Here is a 23,443-nt window from a genome sequence, read left to right as displayed (position 1 = left end):
TATTCATGTACTTATCCAAATGTTATTTAAATGTTGTACCCACATTCAACACTTCCTCTGGCAGTTCATTCAACACACAATCCCCTCATGTCCTTTCTAAACTTTCTCCTCTCACCTTAAAAATATGCCGTCTAGTTTGAACTCCCCCACTCGAGGGAAAAGACCCTTGCTATCAATGTTATCTATGCCCCTCATGATTTTATAAACCACTACAAGGTCATCTCCTCAACCTCCTTCACTCCAGTGAAAAAAGTCACAGCCTATCCAGCCTACTTTTATTACTCAAACCCTCCATTCCTGGCAATGTTCTGTTAGATCTTTTCTGAACCCTCTCCAATTTAATAATACCCCTTCCTATGGCAGGGTGACCAGAACTGCGCACAGTACTCCAGGAGAGACCTCGCCAACATGACACTCCAACTCCTATACTCAAAGGTCTGAGCAATCAAGTCACTCAGTCTCAGTAGCAAAGGCAACATTGTGAACACCAAAAGCATAAATAAAATTGGAAGTAATACAAATAAATCACTTTTTCACATGGAAGGAGTTTAAATGGACAGTCAGATTCTGGTATTGATTTTCATGAATAGTTTCTTTGGATTTTGCACCAACATTATAACTTTTACCATGTATTTAATCATTGCCATCCGGATAAGCTGATTTTTAATCATTATAAATAGTCAGATGTACACATTTTCACATTTGAACTCTCTTCACATTAGATCAAACATTTTGTATCTTTGAAAATCTTACAGCACCAACAGAGGTCAATGTCTGCAAATGATTCTGAGGTAAAAGGCAAGACTTCATCGGGCAAGGAGAGACCATTAGGGGCACAAGGATCAAGCAATCTGCAATTGTCTATGGAGGAGGTGAGAGATTGCAGTAGAGATGAGGAATTAGATACAATTTCTGTGGATTTGTGCTGGTCACAACAGACCAGTAAATACTGGGAGGGAAATTAACTTAAGTGCCTTTGTTTATCTAAGTCATCAAACTCTGGCTTTTGAATGAGACGGTTGTGCCCCAAACCTGGACATAATCCAGACTGTCGCTTCAATATAGTACTAAGCAGTAAGTTGTGACACAAGTCTTTTGCAGAAGGCACTAAAACAAGTCCAAATGCAAATGTTTAGGTGGACAAATTCAAAGCCCTATTCAAAGAAAAGCAGGATTGTTCTCCAGGTATAAAGTGGAAAGTGTTGGAGAAACCTGACAGGTCTGGCAGCATCTATGGAAATAGAAGCAGAGTTAATGCTTTGAATCAAAATGATTGGAAAACTTGCTGTGTGCTATTGAATGCTACATTTATAACAGGAAGAGTCAAAAAACAGATGAGGTTTCCAATTCAGATAATTAGTGTTAACACAGTTATATGTGTTTGAAATGAGAGATGGGATTAAAAGATGTGTGAGGGTGAGTAAATGAGAAGAAAGGATTTGCAAGACCCTCTCAAACTCATCTTCCCACTCTATTCTTCGGTCTCATCTCCCAGTAACACACTGTCTCCTGAACCCACTCTTATTGTCTGCTTCATTATCTTTTCCTTATAATTTACTCCACAGTTTGACTCCCATCTATTTAGTTCTAGATACATACAATGTTCTTGCTCCTTGAGCCTGTCCTGCCTTTCAGTCATTTAGGCTTGGCTTATCATTGAATGGGATCACAATCACATTTGATCAGAATTTAAATTTCAATTGCAAACTTTGCTTTAGTAACATTCAACACCATTGCACAAAATAAAAACATTTTGAGACCTTACTGTCATTGCCTTGCAGGATCGGCATTGATAATCCCCATTGGTACCTTGAAACCATAACTCAGGCTTACTCTAAATCTCCTAAAAAACAGCTCTTTAGTGGATTAAAGGAAATGTGGGCCTGATGATTTCTCTCCAGCTTTTGTCACTCCTGATGCATTGTTGTCCTTGCAGATAAAAGTTGTGCGGCGTACAATGGAAGAGAATGAAAGAAAAGGGGGATTTATACGGATATTTCCCACTGCTAATACCTGGGAACATTATGGGTGAGCCAAGAAAAGCATCTCCAATGTACTGTAGAAAAGGAATGTGGATATATGAAAAAAATTCTGTTTTAATGTCTTTCCATAAGCCCCGATCCACCTATTTGTTAAACAGAGGTCCAAGATGAAAAGGTATACATTCTCTATTATCAGCATGTGTCCAAGTTTTATTGTTCATTTGTGATCCTTAAACATGTGGCTAGTGAGATCATTGGTCGTAGAGTTATAGAGTCAAAGAGTCCTACTGGCCCTTTTGCCCAAACTGGTCCATGCTGATCAAAATGTCTGTCCACGCTAAGTCCATTTCCCTGCACTAGGCTCAGACCGTTCCTATCCATGTATTTGTCCAAATGCCTTTTGGATGTTGTCAATGTATCCGCCTCACCCAATTCTGCTGGCAGCTCATTACATATGTGTATCACCCTCTGTGTAAAAAAGGTTGCCCCTCAGGTTCCCTTTTGTTCTTTCCCCTTTAAACTGATGCCCTCTAGTCCTCGATTCCCCAACCCTGGGAAAAAGACTGAGTGCATTCACCCTGTCCATGCTTGTCATGATCTTATACACCGCTATAAGGTTTCCTCCTCAGTCACCTACACTCTAAAGAAAAAGTCCTAGCTTGACCACCCTCTCCCTATAACTCAGACTGTTGAGTCCAAACAAAATCTTTGTAAATTTCTTCTGCATGCTTTCCAGTTTAATAACATCCTTCCTATAACAAGGTGACCAAAACTGAACACAATACTCTCAAGTGCAGCCTCACCAACACCCTATATATCTGTAGCATAACTTCCCAACTTCTATACTCAATGCCCTTACTGATAAGGTCAGTGTGCCAAAAGTCTTCTTCGCTGTTCTGTCTACTCATGACTCTACTTTTAGAGAACTGTGCACCTAAACTGCAAGATCCCTCTTTTCCACTACATTCCTCAGGTCCTATCATTCAACATGAAACTCCTACCTTAATTTGACTTTCCAAAATGCAAGACCACACACTTATCTACATTAAACTCCATTTGCCACTTCTTGGCCCACTTCCCCAGCTGATCAACGTCGTGCTGCAATTTCTGATAACCTTCTGTCCACAATGCTGCCTATTTTAGTGTCATCAGCAAACTTACTCATCATGCCTTGTACATTCTCATCCAAATCATTGATATAGATAACAAACAGTAATGGGCCCAGCACCGACCCCTTAACTTTCCAAGACTCCCTTGATTAGGGAGAATCCTACTAGATTGGAAGACAGTGAAGGTAGCTCCTTTACTCAAAAATGGGGGGAGGTAGAAAGCATGAACTTGCAGGCCAGTTAGTTTAACATCTGTCATAGGAAAATGTTAGAAGCTATTATTGAAGAGGTTCTGGCAGGGCACACAAATAAATGAAGGTAATAAGAGCCAAAATGATTTTGTGAAAAGGAAATCATGTTTTACCAATCTACTGGAATCATTCCTCCATTTTAACAAGAAGAATAAAAAACAAGCATCTTGTATAAATGGTGAGAAACTGCTGAGTTGTGTGGTGCTAGCATGGAGGTACAGCGAGTAATTGGAAAGCTAATAGATAATGATAATTTTTCACCAGGAGTATTAGATTCAAAAGCGGCTACACAGGACACTTCTGAGACCACATCTGGAGTATTGTGCAGGGGAGGATGTAAATATTTTGAAGCAGTTCAGAGAAGATAAGCAGATTAGTACCTGGACTGGTTGTTGTGGGAGGGGTTTGTGTTACAAGAAAAGGCTTAAACACATTAGAATATTTGTTGGAGTTCAGGAAAAAGCAGTGACTATTTTAAAACAGAAAAAATCCGAAGAGATTTTGACAGGATGAAAGTAAAGATGATATTTCATCTTTTGGGAGAAACTAGAACGAGGGATTACTGTGTGAAAATCAGGGGTTACGCATTTAAAACAGAGGTGAGATCATTCTTTTTTCTGTCAGAGGGCCGTAGGTCTTTGGAACTCTCTTCCTCAAAAGATGGTGAAGGCAGAGTCTTGAATATTTTTAAGGCAGAGATAGATCTATTCTTGTTTAGCAAAGGGTTGAAATGCTCCCAGCAATAGGCAGGAATGTAGATTTGAGGTTACAATCCTGCTACAATCGTGCCATGCCCCAATTGAATGGCAGAGCAGACTTGAAGACCAGAATGGCCAACTCTTGCTTATGTTTCGTATGTTTGTCTTCTTCATTTACTGAAATGGCTCAGTCTGTCAGCATTAGTATTGTTGCCCGAGTTTTTAAGCTGGGATAACCATACATGCTACTCCTTCATGAAGATAAAAACAATGACTGCAGATACTGGAAACCAGATTCTGGATTAGTGGTGCTGGAAGAGCACAGCAGTTCAGGCAGCATCCAAGTAGCTTCGAAATCGACGTTTCGGGCAAAAGCCCTTCATCAGGAATCTCCTTCATGAATCCTAGCAGGAAAATTGTCATGAGCTTAGAGCTGTATTTAGTTGCTTGAATAATGTACTTCATTCACCTATTTGCCAACTCTTGTGCCATCTGCCTGTGGCTGCAGTCCATTTTTTAAAGCCATCTGAAGAGGCTGCGTAAGCCACTCACAGTCTGAATGGTCACAATAGGGAAAGGTCAAAATCTAATTCCTTAACATTGAGAAGAAATGCTGGTCTTACCAGCATCTTCCATATAGAACATAGAACATTACAGCGCAGTACAGGCCCTTTGGCCCTTGATGTTACGCTGACCTGTCATACCAATCTGAAGCCCATCTAACCTACACTATTCCATATACGTCCATATGCTTGTCCAATGACAACTTAAATGTACTTAAAGTTGGTGAATCTACTACTGTTACAGGCAAAGCGTTCCATGCCCTTACTACTCTCTGAGTAAAGAAATTACCTCTGACATCTGTCCTATATCGACCACCCCTCAATTTAAAGCTATGCCCCTTCGTGCTCGCCGTCACCATACTTGGAAAAAGGCTCTCCCTGTCCACCCTATATAACTCTCTGATTATCTTGTATGGCTCTATTAAGTCACCTCTCAACCTTGTTCTCTCTAATGAAAACAGCCTTAAGTCCCTCAGCCTTTCCTCGTAAGACCTTCCCTCCATACCAGGCAACATCCTGGTAAATCTCCTCTGCACCCTTTCCAAAGCTTCCACATCCTTCTTATAATGCGGTGACCAGAACTGTACACAATACTCCAAGTGCGGCTGCACCAGAGTTTTGTACAACTGTAGCATAACTTCATCTTTCCGGAACTTAATCCCTCTATTAATAAAAGTTAAAACACTGTATGCCTCTTAACAACCCTGTCAACCTGGGTGGCAACTTTCAAGGATCTGTGTACCTGCACACCGAGATCTGTCTGCTCCTCTATACTACCAAGAATCTTACCATTAGCCCAGTACTCTGCATTCCGGTTACTCCGACCAAAGTGAATCACCTCACACTTGTCTGCATTAAACTCCATTTGCCACCTCTCATCTCAGCTCTGCAGCTTATCTATGTCTCTCTGTAACCTACAACATCCTTCGTCACTATCCACAACTCCACTGACTTTAGTGTCGTCTGCAAATTTACTAACCCACCCTTCTACGCCCTCATCCAGGTCATTTATTAAAATGACGAACAGCAGTGGACCCAACACTGACCCTTGCGGTACACCACTAGTAACTGAACTCCAGGATGAACATTTCCCATCAACCACCACCCTCTGTCTTCTTTCAGCAAGCCAATTACTGATCCAAACTGCTATATCTCCACAATCCCATTCCTCCACATTTTGTACAATAGCCTACTGTGGGGAACCTTATCGAACGCCTTGCTGAAATTCATATTCACCACATCAACCGGTTTACTCTCATCTACCTGTTTGGTCACCTTCTCAAAGAACTCAATAAGGTTTGTGAGGCACGACCTACCCTTCACAAAATCGTGCTGACTATTCCTAATCAAATTATTCTTTTCTAGATGATTATAAATCCTATCTCTTATAACCTTTTCCAACACTTTACCAACAACTGAAGTAAGGCTCACTGGTCTATAATTACCAGGATTGTCTCTCCTCCCCTTTATGAACAAGGGAACCACATTTGCTATCCTCCAGTCTTCTGGTACTATTCCTGTCGACAATGACGATTTAAAGATCAATGCCAAAGGTGACAATAAAATTAGTAAGAGGCTTATAAGTACTTAGAAATAGAGACACATTTTTGAACGATTCCATGCAGGCCTATGATGAATTGATAATAGAGGTTTATGAATCTGCAATGAATAATTCCAATTATTATTTACTGCCTTCATAACTGTATTTCATTCACCAGGCAATTTCTAGAGCATAAAACCACGCTGAACTATGTGCTGGCCACACGTCTTTTTGCAGGCAGGTAAGGGCACTGCTGGGAGGAGTACAGCGACAAGTTACTCACATTCTGCTTCATTTGTACTTTGATTCTCACTGGGGTACGGGGTCCCCTCCCTCTCCTGAAGGGGCTGACTCTCTCTGGGGTACGGGGTCCCCTCCCTCTCCTGAAGGGGCTGACTCTCACTGGGGTACAGGGTCTCCCTCCCTCTCCTGAAGGGGCTGACTCTCTCTGGGGTACGGGTCCCTCTCCCTCTCCTGAAGGGGCTGACTCTCACTGGGGTACGGAGTCCCCCTCCCTCTCCTGAAGGGGCTGACCTCACTGGGGTACAGGGTCTCCCTCCCTCTCCTGAAGGGGCTGACTCTCTCTGGGGTACGGGGTCCCCTTCCCTCTCCTGAAGGGGCTGACTCTCACTGGGGTACGGGGTCCCCCTCCCTCTCCTGAAGGGGCTGACCCTCACTGGGGTACGGGGTCCCCTCCCTCTCCTGAAGGGGCTGACTCTCTCTGGGGTACGGGGTCCCCCTCCCTCTCCTGAAGGGGCTGACTCTCTCTGGGGTACGGGTCCCTCTCCCTCTCCTGAAGGGGCTGACTCTCACTGGGGTACGGAGTCCCCCTCCCTCTCCTGAAGGGGCTGACCTCACTGGGGTACAGGGTCTCCCTCCCTCTCCTGAAGGGGCTGACTCTCTCTGGGGTACGGGGTCCCCTTCCCTCTCCTGAAGGGGCTGACTCTCACTGGGGTACGGGGTCCCCCTCCCTCTCCTGAAGGGGCTGACCCTCACTGGGGTACGGGGTCCCCTCCCTCTCCTGAAGGGGCTGACTCTCTCTGGGGTACGGGGTCCCCCTCCCTCTCCTGAAGGGGCTGACTCTCTCTGGGATACGGGTCCCTCTCCCTCTCCTGAAGGGGCTGACTCTCACTGGGGTACGGGGTCCCCCTCCCTCTCCTGAAGGGGCTGGCCCTCACTGGGGTACAGGGTCTCCCTCCCTCTCCTGAAGGGGCTGACTCTCACTGGGGTACGGGGTCCCCCTCCCTCTCCTGAAGGGGCTGACTCTCAGTGGGGTACGGGGTCCCCCTCCCTCTCCTGAACGGACTGACTCTCACTGGGGTACAGGGTCCCCCTCCCTCTCCTGAAGGGGCTGACTCTCACTGGGGTACAGGGTCCCCCTCCCTCTCCTGAAGGGGCTGACTCTCACTGGGGTACAGGGTCCCCCTCCCTCTCCTGAAGGGGCTGACTCTCACTGGGGTACGGGGTCCCCTCCCTCTCCTGAAGGGGCTGACCCTCACTGGGGTACGGGGTCTCCCTCCCTCTCCTGAAGGGGCTGACTCTCACTGGGGTACGGGGTCCCCCTCCCTCTCCTGAAGGGGCTGACTCTCACTGGGGTATGGTGTCCCCCTCCCTCTCCTGAAGGGGCTGACTCTCACTGGGGTACAGGGTCCCCCTCCCTCTCCTGAAGGGGCTGACCCTCACTGGGGTATGGGGTCCCCTCCCTCTCCTGAAGAGGCTGACCCCTCACTGGGGTACGGGGTCCCCTCCCTCTCCTGAAGGGGCTGACTCTCACTGGGGTACGGGGTCCCCCTCCCTCTCCTGAAGGGGCTGACCCTCACTGGGGTACGGGGTCTCCCTCCCTCTCCTGAAGGGGCTGACTCTCACTGGGGTACGGGGTCCCCCTCCCTCTCCTGAAGGGGCTGACTCTCACTGGGGTACAGGGTCCCCCTCCCTCTCCTGAAGGGGCTGACTCTCACTGGGGTACAGGGTCCCCCTCCCTCTCCTGAACGGACTGACTCTCTCTGGGGTACGGGGTCCCCTCCCTCTCCTGAAGGGGCTGACTCTCACTGGGGTACGGGGTCCCCCTCCCTCTCCTGAAGGGGCTGACTCTCACTGGGGTACGGGGTCCCCCTCCCTCTCGTGAAGGGGCTGACTCTCACTGGGGTACAGGGTCCCCCTCCCTCTCCTGAAGGGGCTGACTCTCACTGGGGTACAGGGTCCCCCTCCCTCTCCTGAAGGGGCTGACTCTCACTGGGGTACGGGGTCCCCCTCCCTCTCGTGAAGGGGCTGACTCTCACTGGGGTACGGGGTCCCCCTCCCTCTCCTGAAGGGGCTGACTCTCACTGGGGTACGGGGTCCCCCTCCCTCTCGTGAAGGGGCTGACTCTCACTGGGGTACAGGGTCCCCCTCCCTCTCCTGAAGGGGCTGACTCTCACTGGGGTACGGGGTCACCTCCCTCTCCTGAAGGGGCTGACCCTCACTAGGGTACAGGGTCTCCCTCCCTCTCCTGAAGGGACTGACTCTCACTGGGGTACGGGGTCCCCCTCCCTCTCCTGAAGGGGCTGACTCTCACTGGGGTACGGGGTCCCCCCCCTCTCCTGAAGGGGCTGACTCTCACTGGGGTACGGGGTCCCCCTCCCTCTCCTGAAGGGGCTGACTCTCAGTGAGAAGAAATGATTTTTGTAGATATGAAAGCTGAGCATCATCTAACAGGCATCACTGAGGAAAAGGAATACCAGCAGACATTTCCCTCGCCCAGAGGCACTTATTTATCAAATTGTCTAGTGAAAGCATTACCGGTCCAGATTTTGATTGGTCCTATAGCTCTGTGATTATGCATACATTATCATGTTCATTAAACAGACTATTAGGGAAGGCATTTACCAGGGGATAAGTTGGGAGGGGAATGACAAGCAAAATGGTATGGAAAGGCATCGTAGTGTTTGTCATCCTCTAGTGCGCGCCAATTTGCCAGTAGCAGGAAAGGAATCCCGTTTGGATGAATTAAATGACAAATGAAGGATGTCTCATTGCCTTTGTGGGCATCTTTCCAGCTGGTGAGAGGTCTGCCAGTCCTGATTAGGGAAACTGCAATACAAATTAGTGGGCTTCTGTGTTACAGGCAGAGGTACCACCTTTATGAGGTACTCTTTGTCCTGGAGAGGCACCTCCCCAGTGGCAGTAGACACACCTGACATCAGTGCTGCCTTCTCTTTGGGGCCAACAGTGCCTCTAGGCTGCGAGTATGTGCAGCCACTTTGATGTTCTGTATATGGCCATTGGAGTGGCGATGTGGATCATGGTTCAGGACCTTGTAGGTCTGTGCAGAAGAATACAAATTAGAGGGAACGCTGCTTAGGGTCTCTTTGCCCTTCCTGAGGCTACACTAATTGGCTCCCAGCTCCCCACTTACCCTACTCCATAGAACACAGAACATTACAGTGCAGTACAGGCCCTTCAGCCCTCAATGTTGCACCGACCTGTCATACCAATCTGAAGCCCATCTAACCTACATTATTCCATGTACGTCCATATGCTTGTCCAATGATGACTTAAATGTACTTAAAGTTGGCTCGGGCATGTTCCTGTTCCAAATGCAACTCCAGCAGTGGTACCTGTAGTAAAAGGCTGGCAGCACTTTCCTGCAGTCTGCAAAATGCAGCCGTGGTCCTGTTGTGCAGTAAAGCAGTGTAACACCCTGTCTTCAGCTCTTATGATGGAACTCCTGTAGCTTAGGTGAAATTCAGCCAACCGTGTTAGTTTTCTTGGCTGAGCATTTTGAGCTGTTACCTCAGTAGTTCTGTGACATGATTTCTATTTTTATTTCTATTTTCAGGAAGAAGAAACTTGCTACCTCGTTAAAACTTCGGTAAGGAATTGGCTTAGTGCCTTGAAATGTGGCAAAGTCTCTTGAGTAAATAGCAAAAGCTCTTGTTAAGTGTTACTGAAAAATACACATTTTGATGAAGCTTTTTATCTTGCACTCATCAGAACAATTCACAAGAAATACCATTTCAAGGGAAAAATCAACATTTATTCTCCATGAAAGGAGTTGGCACGTGAACTCTGAATAGTAGAGGCTTTGCCATGATTAAACCAGGCAAGGTGACTCTTGATTGGTCAGGGCAATTCCCAGAGAAATGAACCAGCAAATGTCTGTCATCTATTTAATTAGCTTGCCTTTGCAAAACATGCAACGCAGCGTCCAACATTAGATCTGATTCTGCAATTGAACAACATTTGCGAGGTAACGAAATTGCTGGCGAACTCAGCAGGCCTGGCAGCATCTGTGAAAAGAAATTAGAGTTAACGTTTCAAGCCCAGTGACTCTTCATCAGAACTGTTAGCAGCTAGGAAAAAGTGGCATTTATGTTGTAGTTAAAGTTGGGGAGGAGGGGAAGAGATGAGGTGTGTGAAGAGTTGGAGATGGAGCCGAGAGAGATATATAAAAGGGGTAGTAAACAAGGAGAAAAGGGATAGCAGGCCAGGAAAGGAGAAAAGCTTAATGTGATAATAAGAGCTAAGAGTAGGATAGAATAGGTGAGCAGTACTGAAAACAAAACAGAAATCACTGGAAATGCTCAGCAGATCTGGCAGCATCTGCGGAGAGAAATCAGAGCCAATGCTTTGTGTTCAGTGAATCTTCCTCAGACCTGAATGCAACCCATAGGAGTAGGTGAGAATGTGCTAAAGGCAACACATGTCGTATCAGGAATGGGTATGGGTGGGTAAAAGACAACATGGAAAGATGAAATCAGGCTCTAAAGTTATTGAACTTGATGTTGTGACGTAGAGGCTGTAGGGTCATCAAGTAGATGACTGATCATCCTCAATCAGTATCCTGTTCCTGCCTTATCTCCATAACCCTTGATTCCACTATCCTTGAGAGCTCTATCCAACTCTTTCTTAAACTAATCCAGAGACTGGGCCTCCACTGCCTTCTGGGGCAGAGCATTCCACATACCCACCACTCTCTGGGTGCAGAAGTTTCTCCTCATCTCTGTCCTAAATGGCCTACCCCTTATTTTTAAGCTGTGTCCTCTGGTTCGGGACTCACCCATTAGCGGAAACATGTTTCCTGTCTCCAGAGTGTCCAATCCTTTAATAATCTTATACACTTCAATCAGATCCCCTCTCAGTATTCTAAACTCAAGGGTATACAAGCCCAGTCGCTCCAATCTTTCAACATAAGATAGTCCCGCCATTCCAGGAATTGACCTCGTGAACCTACGCTGCACTCCCTCAATAGCCAGAATGTCTTTCCTCAAATTTGGAGACCAGAACTGCACACAATATTCCAGGTGCGGTCTCACCAGGGCCAGCATGCTATTAGCATTCTTCACTACCTGCTGTACCTGCATGCTTACCTTCATTGACTGGTGTACAAGAACACCCAGATCTCTTTGTACTGCCCCTTTACCTAAATTGATTCCATTTAGGTAGTAATCTGCCTTCCTGTTCTTGCCACCAAAGTGGATAACCATACATTTATCCACATTAAACTGCATCTGCCATGCATCTGTCCACTCACCTAACCTGTCCAGGTCACCCTGTAATCTCCCAACAATCTCCTCACATTACACCCTGCCACCCAGCTTTGTATCATCAGCAAATTTGTTAATGTTACTATTAATACCATCTTCTATATCATTAATATATATTGTAAAAAGCTGCAGTCCCAGTACTTTGCCCCCAATACCATGCGCCCTAATTTTGCTCAATAACCTCCTATGTGGGACTTTATCAAAGGCTTTCTGAATGTCCAGGTACACTACATCCACTGGATCTCTCTTGTCCATCTTCAGAGTTACATCCTCAAAACATTCCAGAAGATTAGTCAAGCATGATTTCCCCTTCATAAATCCATGCTGCCTCTGACCTATCCTGTTACTGCTATCCAGATGTGTCGTAATATTGTCCTTTATAATTGACTCCAGCATCTTTCCCACCACTGAGGTCAGACTGACTGGTGTATAATTTCCTGCTTTCTCTCTCGCTCCTTTCTTAAAAAGTGGTACAACATTAGCCACCCTCCAATCCACAGGAGCTGATCCTGAATCTTTCGAACTCTGGAAAATATTCACCAACGCATCCACGATTTCTCGAGCCACCTCCTTCAATACCCTGGGATGTAGACCATCAGGCCCCGGGGACTTATCAACCTTCAGACCTAACAGTCTCTCCAACACCAATTTCTGGCAAATATAAATTCCCTTCAGTTCAGGCCCTTCAGCCACTGTTACCTCTGGGAGATAATGTGCTGCTTCACCTGGAAGATGTGTCTGGGATCTTGGTTCATGAAGAGGGAGGAAGTAATTGGGCAGGTGTTACACCTTCTGCAATTGTATGGGAAGGTGCTTTGGGAAGATGTTGGGAACAGAGGAGGCATGGACCTGAGTATCCTGGAGGGAATAGTTCCTGCAGAATGCTGACATGGAAAGGGAGCAGAGGGGAATATGTGTCTGGTTGATGAAGATGACAGAAATGGTGGCTTACGGTCCTTTGGGTGGGGAGGCTGGTGGAGTGCTAAGTGAGGACAAGGGAGACCCTGTCATTGTTATGGGTGGAAAGGCAAGGGAAGAGGTGAGGATAGAAGATGGGTCAGATATGTCTGAGAGCCCTGTCAGCCATGGTGGTGGGAATTCCTCAGTTGACAACAAACGCAGATCTAGGTCCCCTGTGGGAGGTGGTATCATCAGAGGAGAATTTGGGAGAGTGAGATGGGCTGATTAAAGGAATGCAGGGTGTGAGGATGTACAGTTCAGGTCACTTTGGGAGCCGGTGGATTTGTAATGGATATTGGTGGCCAGTCTATCCCCAGGAATAGAAACAGAGATGTCAAGGAAGGGAAGGGAGGAGTTAGGGATGGACCAGATAAAGGTGAGAGCAGGGTGGATCTTGGAAGGAACATTGATAGATTTTTCTAATTCTGGATGAGAGAGGGAAACAGCACTGGTAATGTAATTGATCTACCAAAGGAAGAGTTATGGCTGGGGCCAGAATAGGACTGAAATAAGCAATGTACCACATACTGCACACAGAGACAGTCATAACTGGGACCCATGTGGGTGCTCATGGTCATTTCTGTGACCTGGAGAAAGTGAGAGAGTTAAAGGAGAAGTTGTTCAGGATGAGGACGAGCTCGGCTGGCTGGAGCAGGGTGCTGGGAGGACGTTTAGTTCAGACTTTTTTCCAGGAAGAAGCATAGAGCCCCGAGACCATCCTGATGGAGAATGGACGTAGAAAGGAACTGGACATCCATGGGAAAGAGGAGCAGCTGGAACCTGCAAACTGGAAATTCTGAAACTGGTGTAAAGCATCAGAACAATTGTGGATGTAAATGAGAGGAGAAAAATCGACTGAGGTAGGAAGAGATGAGTTCTGTGGGGCAGGAGCAGGCAGAAACAATGGCTCTGCCCAGGCAGTCCTGTTTGTGAATTTTGGGAAGGAGGTAGAAGTAGGCTGTGCGGAGTTTTGGGGCCCTATAAGCTTGCAGGCTGTAACAGGAGATCACCAGATGAAATGAGATGAGGTTGGTGACTGTTATGGACACTGGTCCTCCAGGACATTCTGCTCCACTCCTCTTCCATCCCCGACATCTCCTCACATTCCCACGGCAACTTCCCTTGCAATCATAGAAGGTGTAACACCTGCCTGTTTACTTCCTCCCTCCTCCCTCCTTCACCTTTAAGGTGAAGCAGCAATTTACCTACACTTCATTCAATCAAGTCAACTGTATTTACTGTTTGCAGTGTGGTCTTCCCTACACTGGGGAGATGAAATGTACACTGGGTGACTGCTTTACATAACAGCTATGCTCTGTCCACAAAAATAACCCCAGGCTTCCATTTGCCTGCCACTTCAACACACCACCATGTTTCCACCCAAAAGTTTCTTTCACAGGTTGCTGCAGTGCTCCAGCAGATCTCAGCCTAAACTCGAAGAACGACTTCTCATTTCCTACTTGGGGATTCTATAGCCTCACGGATTCAATGTCAAGTTCAATAACTTTTAGAGCCTGACTCCATCCTTCAATGATTTATTTTTACCCATACCCACACCCAATCCTATTGTAACATGACTTGTCTTTAGCACAGTCACCCTCTTTCTCCCACTCTTAACTCTTATCCTCACTTATTCAGCTTTCCTTCTGTCCTGGCCTGCTATCCATTATCTCCTTGTTTACCTATCCCTTTCATATCTCTCTTTCTCTGTGTTTCATCTCTATCTATCTACTCATCTCTCCCCTTCTCCCCCTCCATGTCCCCAAACGTTGTCTTCAGCATAAATACCATTTTTTCCAAGCTGCTGTCATTTCTGATGAAGAGTCATTGGACTTGAAACATTAAATCTGTTTTTTTCCTATAGACATCACCAATTTCTGTTTTTATTTCAGATTTCCAGCATCTGCAGTTCTTTGTTTTATTTGATAGATAAAATTTGCTAGACAAAAATTACTGATTCAGAATCCTGGAATTCCCTCCCTAATGACATTGTGGGTCAACCCACAGCAGGTGGACTGCAGCAGTTCGAGAAGGTAGCTCACCCCCACCTTCTCAAAGGGCAACTAGGGTCGGGCAATAAATGCTGGACCAGCCATCAATGTCCACAACCTACAAATTAATGAAATAAAAACAAATCTTACTATGCAAATAATTGTGTTGATAACCAATTTAGGATTGTTAATCAGATCTGCAGTTTGATGTATTTGCATGTGATGGAAGCTATATGTATCAATAAACGGGGCCCTATTTCTTTCAGACTGAAAGAAGATGGACACACATGAGTCTGTTTCAACTCAACAGCAGCTTAGTTCTGGGACAATGCCCTGAAAAATCAGAGTCAACTTGCCTGTTTTAAAATACAATCAAAGTGTGGCAGTTAACTGTCAATCAGCATTAATTCTTTGGACCAATCAGAATCCACTTGCAAACAAAGTCAGACTGTGCCAGGGCATAATAAATATGAAATAGATATTTGATATTGTCAATCAGATGCATATGTTATCATTTCACACATGTTATAATAATGCTGATTATTGCTGTCCAATGCCCTGCAGTTGGTGCTGCTCTAATGCTAATCAGTAGCTCTGTGATGTTAATGTTATTAAAATAGTGGTTTGTAGCTCTGTAATATCGTAATCTTATTGCTGCAATAATCCTCATTAATGACTATGTATTACTCTATCGTGATTGCTATAATAATGTTGGTTAATTGTTCTATAATAATGGGTGGCACGGTGGCACAGTGGTTAGTACTGCTGCCTCACAGTGCCAGAGACCTGGGTTCAATTCCCACCTCAGGCAACTGTCTGTGTGGAGTTTGCACATTCTCCCCGTGTCTACGTGGGTTTCCTCCGGGTGCTCCGGTTTCCTCCCACAGTCCAAAAATGTGCAGGTTTGGTGAATTGCCCATGCTGAATTGCCTGTAGTGTTGGGTGAAGGTGTACATGTAGGGGAATGGGTCTGGGTGGGTTGCTCTTCAGAGGGTCAGTGTGGACTTGTTGGGCTGAAGGGCCTGTTTCCACACTATAAATAATCTAATCTTAAAAAAAAATCAGGTATTAGTGCTGTAATGTTGCTGTTCAGAGCCCTGTAATACTCTGGCAATCCTGTAATAATGTCGATTAATTGCTCTGTGATACCATAATTATTCTGATTCTGCTTTGTAAATATTGTGTTATTAACTTTACATTGTGTGAACTGAGAGATGACTCTCCAAGAGATGGAGATTCTTTATTACTACCGATAGCGAGGGTCAGCATAGTTGTTTACTGACACAGACTAGTTTGATTTGTTGTATTAAAGAATTCAGCATTTTCTTCCTGAAAAGTAACACTGTCCATTTTATCAATACTCAATGTTTTTTATAGGATATGAATATTTCTGCATTTTTCTTTATTTACTCCCTTCCCTTTCAGTAATGGAGTAACGCAGAGCAATCACGGGCCCGTCCGAACGGAGGTGTTGCTTGTCGAGGCTCACAACCATGTTCAGCAATACGAGAGAAAACTGCTGTCACTGGAAGAGAGAAGGAAGCAGAACCAACATGCTGCACAGACAGCAGTGGGAAAAGGTGCTTGTTAGTTATCTATGCATCTGTGTGCAATTTATAGCAAGACTCATTGACTCTCCCAGTAATGTCCCAATAATGTTCTACTACAATTGGTACACTGAGAGCAGCAGCTCCAGGAGACGGAGGGGGACCCCGTACCCCAGTGAGGGTCAACCCCTTCAGGGGAGGGAGGGGGACCCCGTACCCCAGTGAGGGTCACCCCTTCAGGGGAGGGAGGGGGACCCCGTACCCCAGTGAGGGTCAACCCCTTCAGGGGAGGGAGGGGGACCCCGTACCCCAGTGAGAGTCAGTCCCTTCAGGAGTGGGAGGGGGACCCCATACCCCAGTGAGGGTCAGCCCCTTCAGGAGAGGGAAGGGGACCCCATACCCCAGTGAGAGTCACCCCTTCAGGAGAGGGAAGGGGACCCCATACCTCAGTGAGAGTCAGTCCCTTCAGGAGAGGGAGGGGGACCCCTACCCCAGTGAGGGTCAGCCCCTTCAGGAGAGGGAGGGGGATCCCGTACCTCAGTGAGAGTCAGCCCCTTCAGGAGAGGGAGGGGGATCCCGTACCCAAGTGAGAGTCAGCCCCTTCAGGAGAGGGAGGGAGACCCCGTACCCCAGTGAGAGACAGCCCCTTCAGGAGAGGGAGGGGGACCACGTTCCCCAGTGAGAGTCAGCATCTTCAGGAGAGGGAGGGAGACCTCGTACCCCAGTGAGAGTCAGCCCTTCAGGAGAGGGAGGGGGACCCCGTACCCCAGTGAGAGCCAGTCCCTTCAAGGGAGGAGGGGATAAACGGGCAAGTAAACATATAATACAAATCATGTAAACATGCCTTTTTTGTCTTTGGGCTTCCACATCTCAGGTGAAACTTTGAGATCTGTTTAACATTTCAGGATCCTCGCATAAAGTTGCAGTTGCTTCTTCTGGCAGTGCTGGTTGTGAAGCTGAGGGTGAAGGGGAGGAGGAAGCAGAGGATGATGAGGAAATATCAGAGGATGACGCAGAAAATAGTGATCATACCTGCCCTGTCCAAGCCCTGGCTCAGGAACCAATCTCAAAAAGCTTGAGAGTCAATAATGAGGGAATGCAGGAACAACTGGAACTCACTGAGCGGGAGGTTGTTGGCAAACAGATGCTTGGTCAGGGGCAATCTTTGACTCAAACCAAAGAGGAAGAAAACAGCAAGCAACCAAAAGTTAACCTCCTTGAGATGTTACAGCAAGGGGCCAATCTAAGGTTGGTGCTAAGTAGTAAACATGTCTGCATTGTTAGTGGTTTTTTAACTTTGACAACAGTACTTTGGGTTTGAAGAATTGTGCCAGTTGTTGTATTACTGAATCTAATGCTGTGCTCCTCTTCAATCTGTTTCCACAGTAAGGTACAGGCACGCTTGGCCTTCGCGGCCTATCTACAGCGTGTACAGTTCCGGCTGCTCAGGGAGCGTCTCCATCAGAATGAACCCACCACACTTACTGACCAGGAGGAGGAGCAAATGGTAAACACATTGTGGCTGGTTCTGGGTTTATGTAAGAAGCTAAAAAAAGGGACTGACCATGAGCATCATCTTAAGCAGAAAATAAACATTTGAGTTTTAATCGAAGTATAACTTCAGGATTCACATGAATGGTCAGACCAAGAACTTTTGTGTGCACCCAGTGTTTATTGTTAGCCTGGAGATTATATCAGGAACAAAATCTCAGGGAATGGTTACATATTCAGCTTGACAGCATGGAGTTATATAATGCAGCAAGACATACAGTGGTTCAGAGTAGTCAAGTGTTAACTGGTTAACGAACACCTTCTGAAGCTGCAGATTTACTTACTGCTTTGCTCATTGCCACCTTTCAGCTTTTTTCTTAGTGGTCGGCCGCAGCTCCCTTCTCTGTAATTTGTCCAGCCATCCACTCTTCCTGTCTGTAACGAAACAGCACATGTCTTGTGAATGTCTGATCCAAGCTCCACCAGTTTCATATAACCCATTGTAACGGGGTGGGGGTGGTGGGTGGATGGGGGGAGCCATTCAGCCCCTTGAGCATTTTCCCCATTTACTTAGATTATGGCAGATCTTTACCTGAACTCACTTTCCCCTGTCTTTGATCTGGATCCCCTGTTCTCGTTATCTAAACACAAATTTATGACTCACTCACTCAGAGCTGAATGTTTGACTAGGCTTCCAGCACGATGGAAGTTATTGTTAGCAGTGCCATCGAGCAACACCTGCTGACACCCAATTTGGCTTCTGGAAAGAGCACTCCCATGCTGTTTCCATCACAGCCTTGGTTCAAACATGGACAAAAGAGCTGAATTCCAGAGGGGAGGGGAGAGAACGATTGCCCTTGCCATCAAGGCCAAACTGGAATCACTGGGACTCTGGGATAAGTTCTCCATTGGTTGAATTCCTAACTGTATGTAAGAATATGCTTGCGGAGATCAGTCACCTCAAATGGTTCTGGGCAGAGTGTTCAGGGAATGTCCGATCCTGATCCTAAGACACTCACGTTGGGGAAGGCAATGTTGCTTTAGAAACTTGTTTTAATGGTCAGCAAGTTTTTGCCAAAGAATGGTTGTGCCCTGGGTCCTAGTGACAGTGCCATCTTGTTCTCTGACAGGATCTGGTGGTCAGGTTTCTGAAGCGAGCAGCCAGTAATCTCCAGCACTCGGTGATAGTGACATTGCCCAGTCGTCGCCTTCCGATCTCTGAGCGTCGACACATGCTGGCACAGCAACTCGGGGTCTTCATCCGCAGCTACAATAAGGTAAGGTTCAGGCAAACACAATCTTGAACTTAGAGTCTGGAAAGAAGAAGTGGGAGTTTATGGATACCACTTTGGATCAGAGCAAAAACATTTGCAGTCTGGATGAGAGTGAGGGCTGCGGGGTGAATAAAACAACTGATAAGGACACTGTGGTACAAGAGACAATTCTACAGCAAGGAGGGATGTACTGGTAGGGGACATTCTAGTGAGAGTGATTGATGTGATCTTTGCAGAAAAGAGCATGAGTCATAGAGCTGTACAGCATGGAAACAGACCCTTCGGGCCCATCTTCTTCTGTAATTCTCGTCTTTTCAGCATCCCTATTTTAATCACTTAAATATTGGTGGCTGTGCCTTCAGGTACCTCCGCCCAATAGTTAAATAGTTGCACCATTGTACCTTTCTTCACTTTCTCATTTTAAGGTATTCTTAAACTCCTTGTTTTTGCCTAAACTTTTGTTCATCTCCTTATATAATGTCTTTTTTTTTGTTTACAATCCTCTGAAACTTTTTGGAATGTTTTAATGCATTAAACTTCTCATCAAAATGCAAGTTTTGTTTTAGTTGTCATGGACCAGTTTAGGCTAAAGAGCCTGTCTCCTTGCTGTAGGACTCTGTGACTCGAAGTCATTGTCATTATGATGTCAATCCCACTCCATGAGTGATGAATTGGAGATTCCAAGATTGATCTCAACAGGTTCTCTTCTTGGATGTGGAAATCCAGGGATATGGAAGAAAGATGGGTATATTGAATTGAGATCAAGATACAAGACACAGACTCAAGAGGCTAAGTGGCCTCCTCATCTTTCTACTATTATTAAATTGGCAACTGGCATTTTGTAGGGATTTATATGAAATTGCAAATAAGATGCCAACTAAGCAACTGATACAGTACGCTGAAGAATTCTCTGGCACTGTGCTTGCAGCAGATATTATACCCAGCAAGAGAAGCACAATGACCCCTTACATTTACTACAATCTCCGAAACAATCTCCTGGGTCCCATGTCCCTATGGAAACACACTGAGCAAACCTGTGCACAGCACACTGCTGAAGGCTAACCATTGCCTTCCTTGCTCTGTGAACAGCTCTCTGTGGGCCACGATGCATTACAGAGAAAACTCATGTTAATTCAACTGAAACTGGGAATCACAGACAGCACCACATGATTACTAATGCAGGGATTGGAAAAATGTCACTGTGGTGCAGTATGGGGCGCTCGCCTAAGCCACATTCCTGGAAAATAATAAAGCTCACTTTACTCAGAGTCTAAATGGAAATTGTTCCATGTCCCAGTGCTCATATCTCTTACCTTTCTCAGCACCAAATTTACAAAATAAGGTTTCACTAGAACTTCAAAAAAGTTCCAAAAGTATGATTCACTCTCATTCACTTTTTCTCTGTTTGATATTTTCTTTCTCCTTCACTTTCTCTCTCGTCTCTCTCTCTCTCTCTCTCGCTCTCTCAATTGGTCATTCTTTCTATTTACTATTTGTTCATTCTTTCCTTATTTCCTCTGAGACAGGCTGCAGGAGAGTTAGGGGAGGAGGCAAGCCAAGTTTTGTTTTGCCAGTTGTAATTAATGAAGGAAAGTTAAATTTACTTAGTACTTAATCATGTTTCTCAGACACCTGAGTTCTCAAATGTTTCAGACTTTAAAATGCAATTATAGTTATGTGCTTGAATGTAGCAACCATTGTTCAATCGCAAATTCTCAGAAACAGCAGTGAGCTGTTAATCTGCTTCTGCATGTATGGCAAATGAAAGGAGCTTTGATCAGGTTACCAGCCGAATTCTGTTCATAAAATTCTGGACTGTTTTATGAGATGACAGATTAAATGTCCTATCGAACATCAAGTGCCTCTGATAGTGCAGCCCTCCATCAGCACTACAATGGATGTGTCAACCTGGCTAACATGCTTGAGTTCTGGAGTAGGATTTGAACCTAACGCACTCTGGATGAAGGTGTGAGTGGGGAGAAAATACAGTGAAAAAAAAAGTTGTAGATTGTACGCAGAAATAAGATGCAAAGTTGAATAACCATGCTACTGGGAGCTTGTCATACCAAATTCTGAATTTTAAATGCAGGAAACAGATCGAATGATTAAGAGAAGCCAGATGGATCCAAAGCCGGAGACCTGCATCCAACAGGAAGAATTCCAAGTATTTGTCAGTAAAGCCAGGTGAGAGGAATGGAAAATACATTACACTGATGTGGATAATGGGGACTTGGAAATGATTGCAGTCTCCTGATTCACAGGCTGCTCAACCCAAGGACTCTACATGGTGTGAGGGTGATGTCATTCACTTCTATCGTGCCGAGCCCAATGTGAGGTCATTCCTCAAAATTCAACTCCAAGAAGATTCTTTTGTTTGTCTTTGGAGAGGGGATTTTGGAAAATATTGGGGCATGAAAAGTATTACTTGAGAATCCTGAGATGAGGTTTAGGGTTAGGCTCTCTGTTCCTGCCTGTAGTCTGCTAACTTTGATGTTGAGCTTCAGCCAACCTCAACAGAAGTCAAGGAAAAATATGATCTCTTGACCCAGTATCCTCATTCTTCAAAAGCTTCTGCTTGTTCAACCATACCACTGTACGCCCAGTTCCACTGCTGCCCAGTCCAAGTCCACATCAGCCATTCCCACTCAGTGGCCCAGCCACATTTTCAAGAGATTGAAAAGCACAGAAAACACACTGTGATCATGATCCTTCAGAAGTGAAAAGACAATAACCATCACCTTCATTCCGGTTTGTGCTCCTCACTTCTTTCAAGAGACTGTCCTCGGCTTCTTTGAGCTTCTTGTTTTTATGGCCTGGACAAAAGCTAGGTATTTGAGCATGGAGTGTGGGGGTTTTCAGGTTGAAAACATCAAACCTCCAGAACTTTAACGAGGAACAGGAATGAACAAAGAACAAAGAAAATTACAGCATCGGAACTGACCCTTCGGCCCTTGAGATCCTTTATCTAAACCTACCACCTATTTTCTAAGGATCTGTATCCCTTTGCTCCTGCCCATTCATGTATCTGTCTAGATACATCTTAAATGACACTATTGTGCCCACCCCGACCACCTCCGCTGGCAACGCCTTCCAGGCACCCACCACCCTCTGTATGAAGAACGTTTCACGCATATCTCCCCGTAACTTTTCCCCTCTCACTTTGAACTCGTGACACCTAGTAATGGAGTCCCCCACTCTGGGGAAAAGTTTCTTGCTATCCACCCTGTCTACACCTCTCATGATTTTGAAGGCCTCAGTCAGGTCCCCCCCTCAACCTCCTTCTTTCCAATGAAAATAATCCTAATCTACTCAACCTCTCCTCAAGCTAGCATACTCCATTATCAAGCAACATCCTGGTGAACCTCCTCTGCACCCTCTCCACATCCCTTTGGTAATGTGGCGACCAGAACTGTACGCAGTATTCCAAATATGACCGAACCAAAATCTTATACAAGTGTAACACAACCTGCCAACTCTTGTACTCAATATCCCGTCCGATGAAGGAGAGCATGCGGTATGCCTTCTTGACCACTCTACTGACCTGCATTGTCACCTTCAGGGAACAATGGATCTGAACACTCAGATCTCTCTGTATATCAATTTTCCCCAGGACATTTTCATTTACTGTATAGTTCACTCTTGAATTGCATCTTCCAAAATGCATTTCTTTGCGTTTGCCCGGACTGAACTCCATCTGCCATTTCTCTGCCGACCTCTCCAATCTATCTATATTCTGCTGTATTCTCTGACAGTCCCCTTCACTATCTGCTACTCCACCAATTTTAGTGTCATCTGCAAACTTGCTAATCAGACTACCTACACCTTCCTCCAAATCATTAATGTATATCACAAACAACAGTGGTCCCAGCACGGATTCCTGTGGGACACCAGTGGTCACAGGTCTCCATTTTGAGAAACTCCCTTCCACTACTACTCTCTGTCTCCTGTTGCCCAGCCAGTTCTCTATCCATCTAGCTTGTGCACCCAGGACCCCATGCAACTTCACCTTCTTCATCAGCATACCATGGGGAACCTTATCAAACACCTTAGTGAAGTCCATGTATATGACATCTACAGCCCTTGCCTCATCAATCAACTTTGTCACCTCTTCAAAGAATTCTATTAGGTTTCTAAAACATGACCTTCCCTGCACACTATCACTGATAAGCCCATTTTCTTCCAAATGGGTATATATCCTATCCCACAGTATCTTCTCCAATAGCTTCCCTACAGCTGACATCAGGCTCACAGGTCTGTAATTACCTGGATTATCCCTGCTACCCTTCTTAAAAAAGAGGACAACATTAACAATTCTCCAGTCTTCTGGGACCTCCCCTGCGTTCGTGGATGCTGCAAAGATATCTGTTAAAGCCCCAGCTATTTCCTCACTCACTTCCCTCAATAACCTGGGGTGGATCCCATCTACCTTAATGCCTTTTAGAAGATCCAACACTTCCTTCCTCCTTATGTTGACTTGACCTAGAATAATCAAAGATCTATCCCTAGCCTCAA

General features: G+C 45.7%; 1 protein-coding gene across 4 annotated transcripts in view; it reads left to right on the top strand.

Moving 5' to 3' along the window:
• The window catches only part of ttll5 (tubulin tyrosine ligase-like family, member 5), a 453,533-nt gene that overhangs the window by 164,796 nt on the left and 265,294 nt on the right, over positions 1–23,443 (top strand). For 2 of the 4 annotated variants that reach the window (XM_072567971.1, XM_072567974.1), the window contains 9 exons: positions 756–872; positions 1,937–2,028; positions 6,322–6,384; positions 9,961–9,993; positions 16,045–16,199; positions 17,072–17,414; positions 17,553–17,673; positions 18,788–18,934; positions 21,021–21,115. In XM_072567971.1, the coding sequence (XP_072424072.1) occupies positions 756–872; positions 1,937–2,028; positions 6,322–6,384; positions 9,961–9,993; positions 16,045–16,199; positions 17,072–17,414; positions 17,553–17,673; positions 18,788–18,934; positions 21,021–21,115 (1,166 nt within the window). The remainder of the gene's footprint in view (positions 1–755; positions 873–1,936; positions 2,029–6,321; positions 6,385–9,960; positions 9,994–16,044; positions 16,200–17,071; positions 17,415–17,552; positions 17,674–18,787; positions 18,935–21,020; positions 21,116–23,443) is intronic. The other 2 variants (XM_072567973.1, XM_072567972.1) reach the window with 2 other exon arrangements.

This window comes from Chiloscyllium punctatum, chromosome 4, assembly GCF_047496795.1.
Source record: "Chiloscyllium punctatum isolate Juve2018m chromosome 4, sChiPun1.3, whole genome shotgun sequence".
Classification (NCBI taxonomy): domain Eukaryota; kingdom Metazoa; phylum Chordata; class Chondrichthyes; order Orectolobiformes; family Hemiscylliidae; genus Chiloscyllium; species Chiloscyllium punctatum.
Note: the sequence above shows the minus strand (reverse complement) of the source record. Positions and strands in the feature narration are given on the sequence as shown.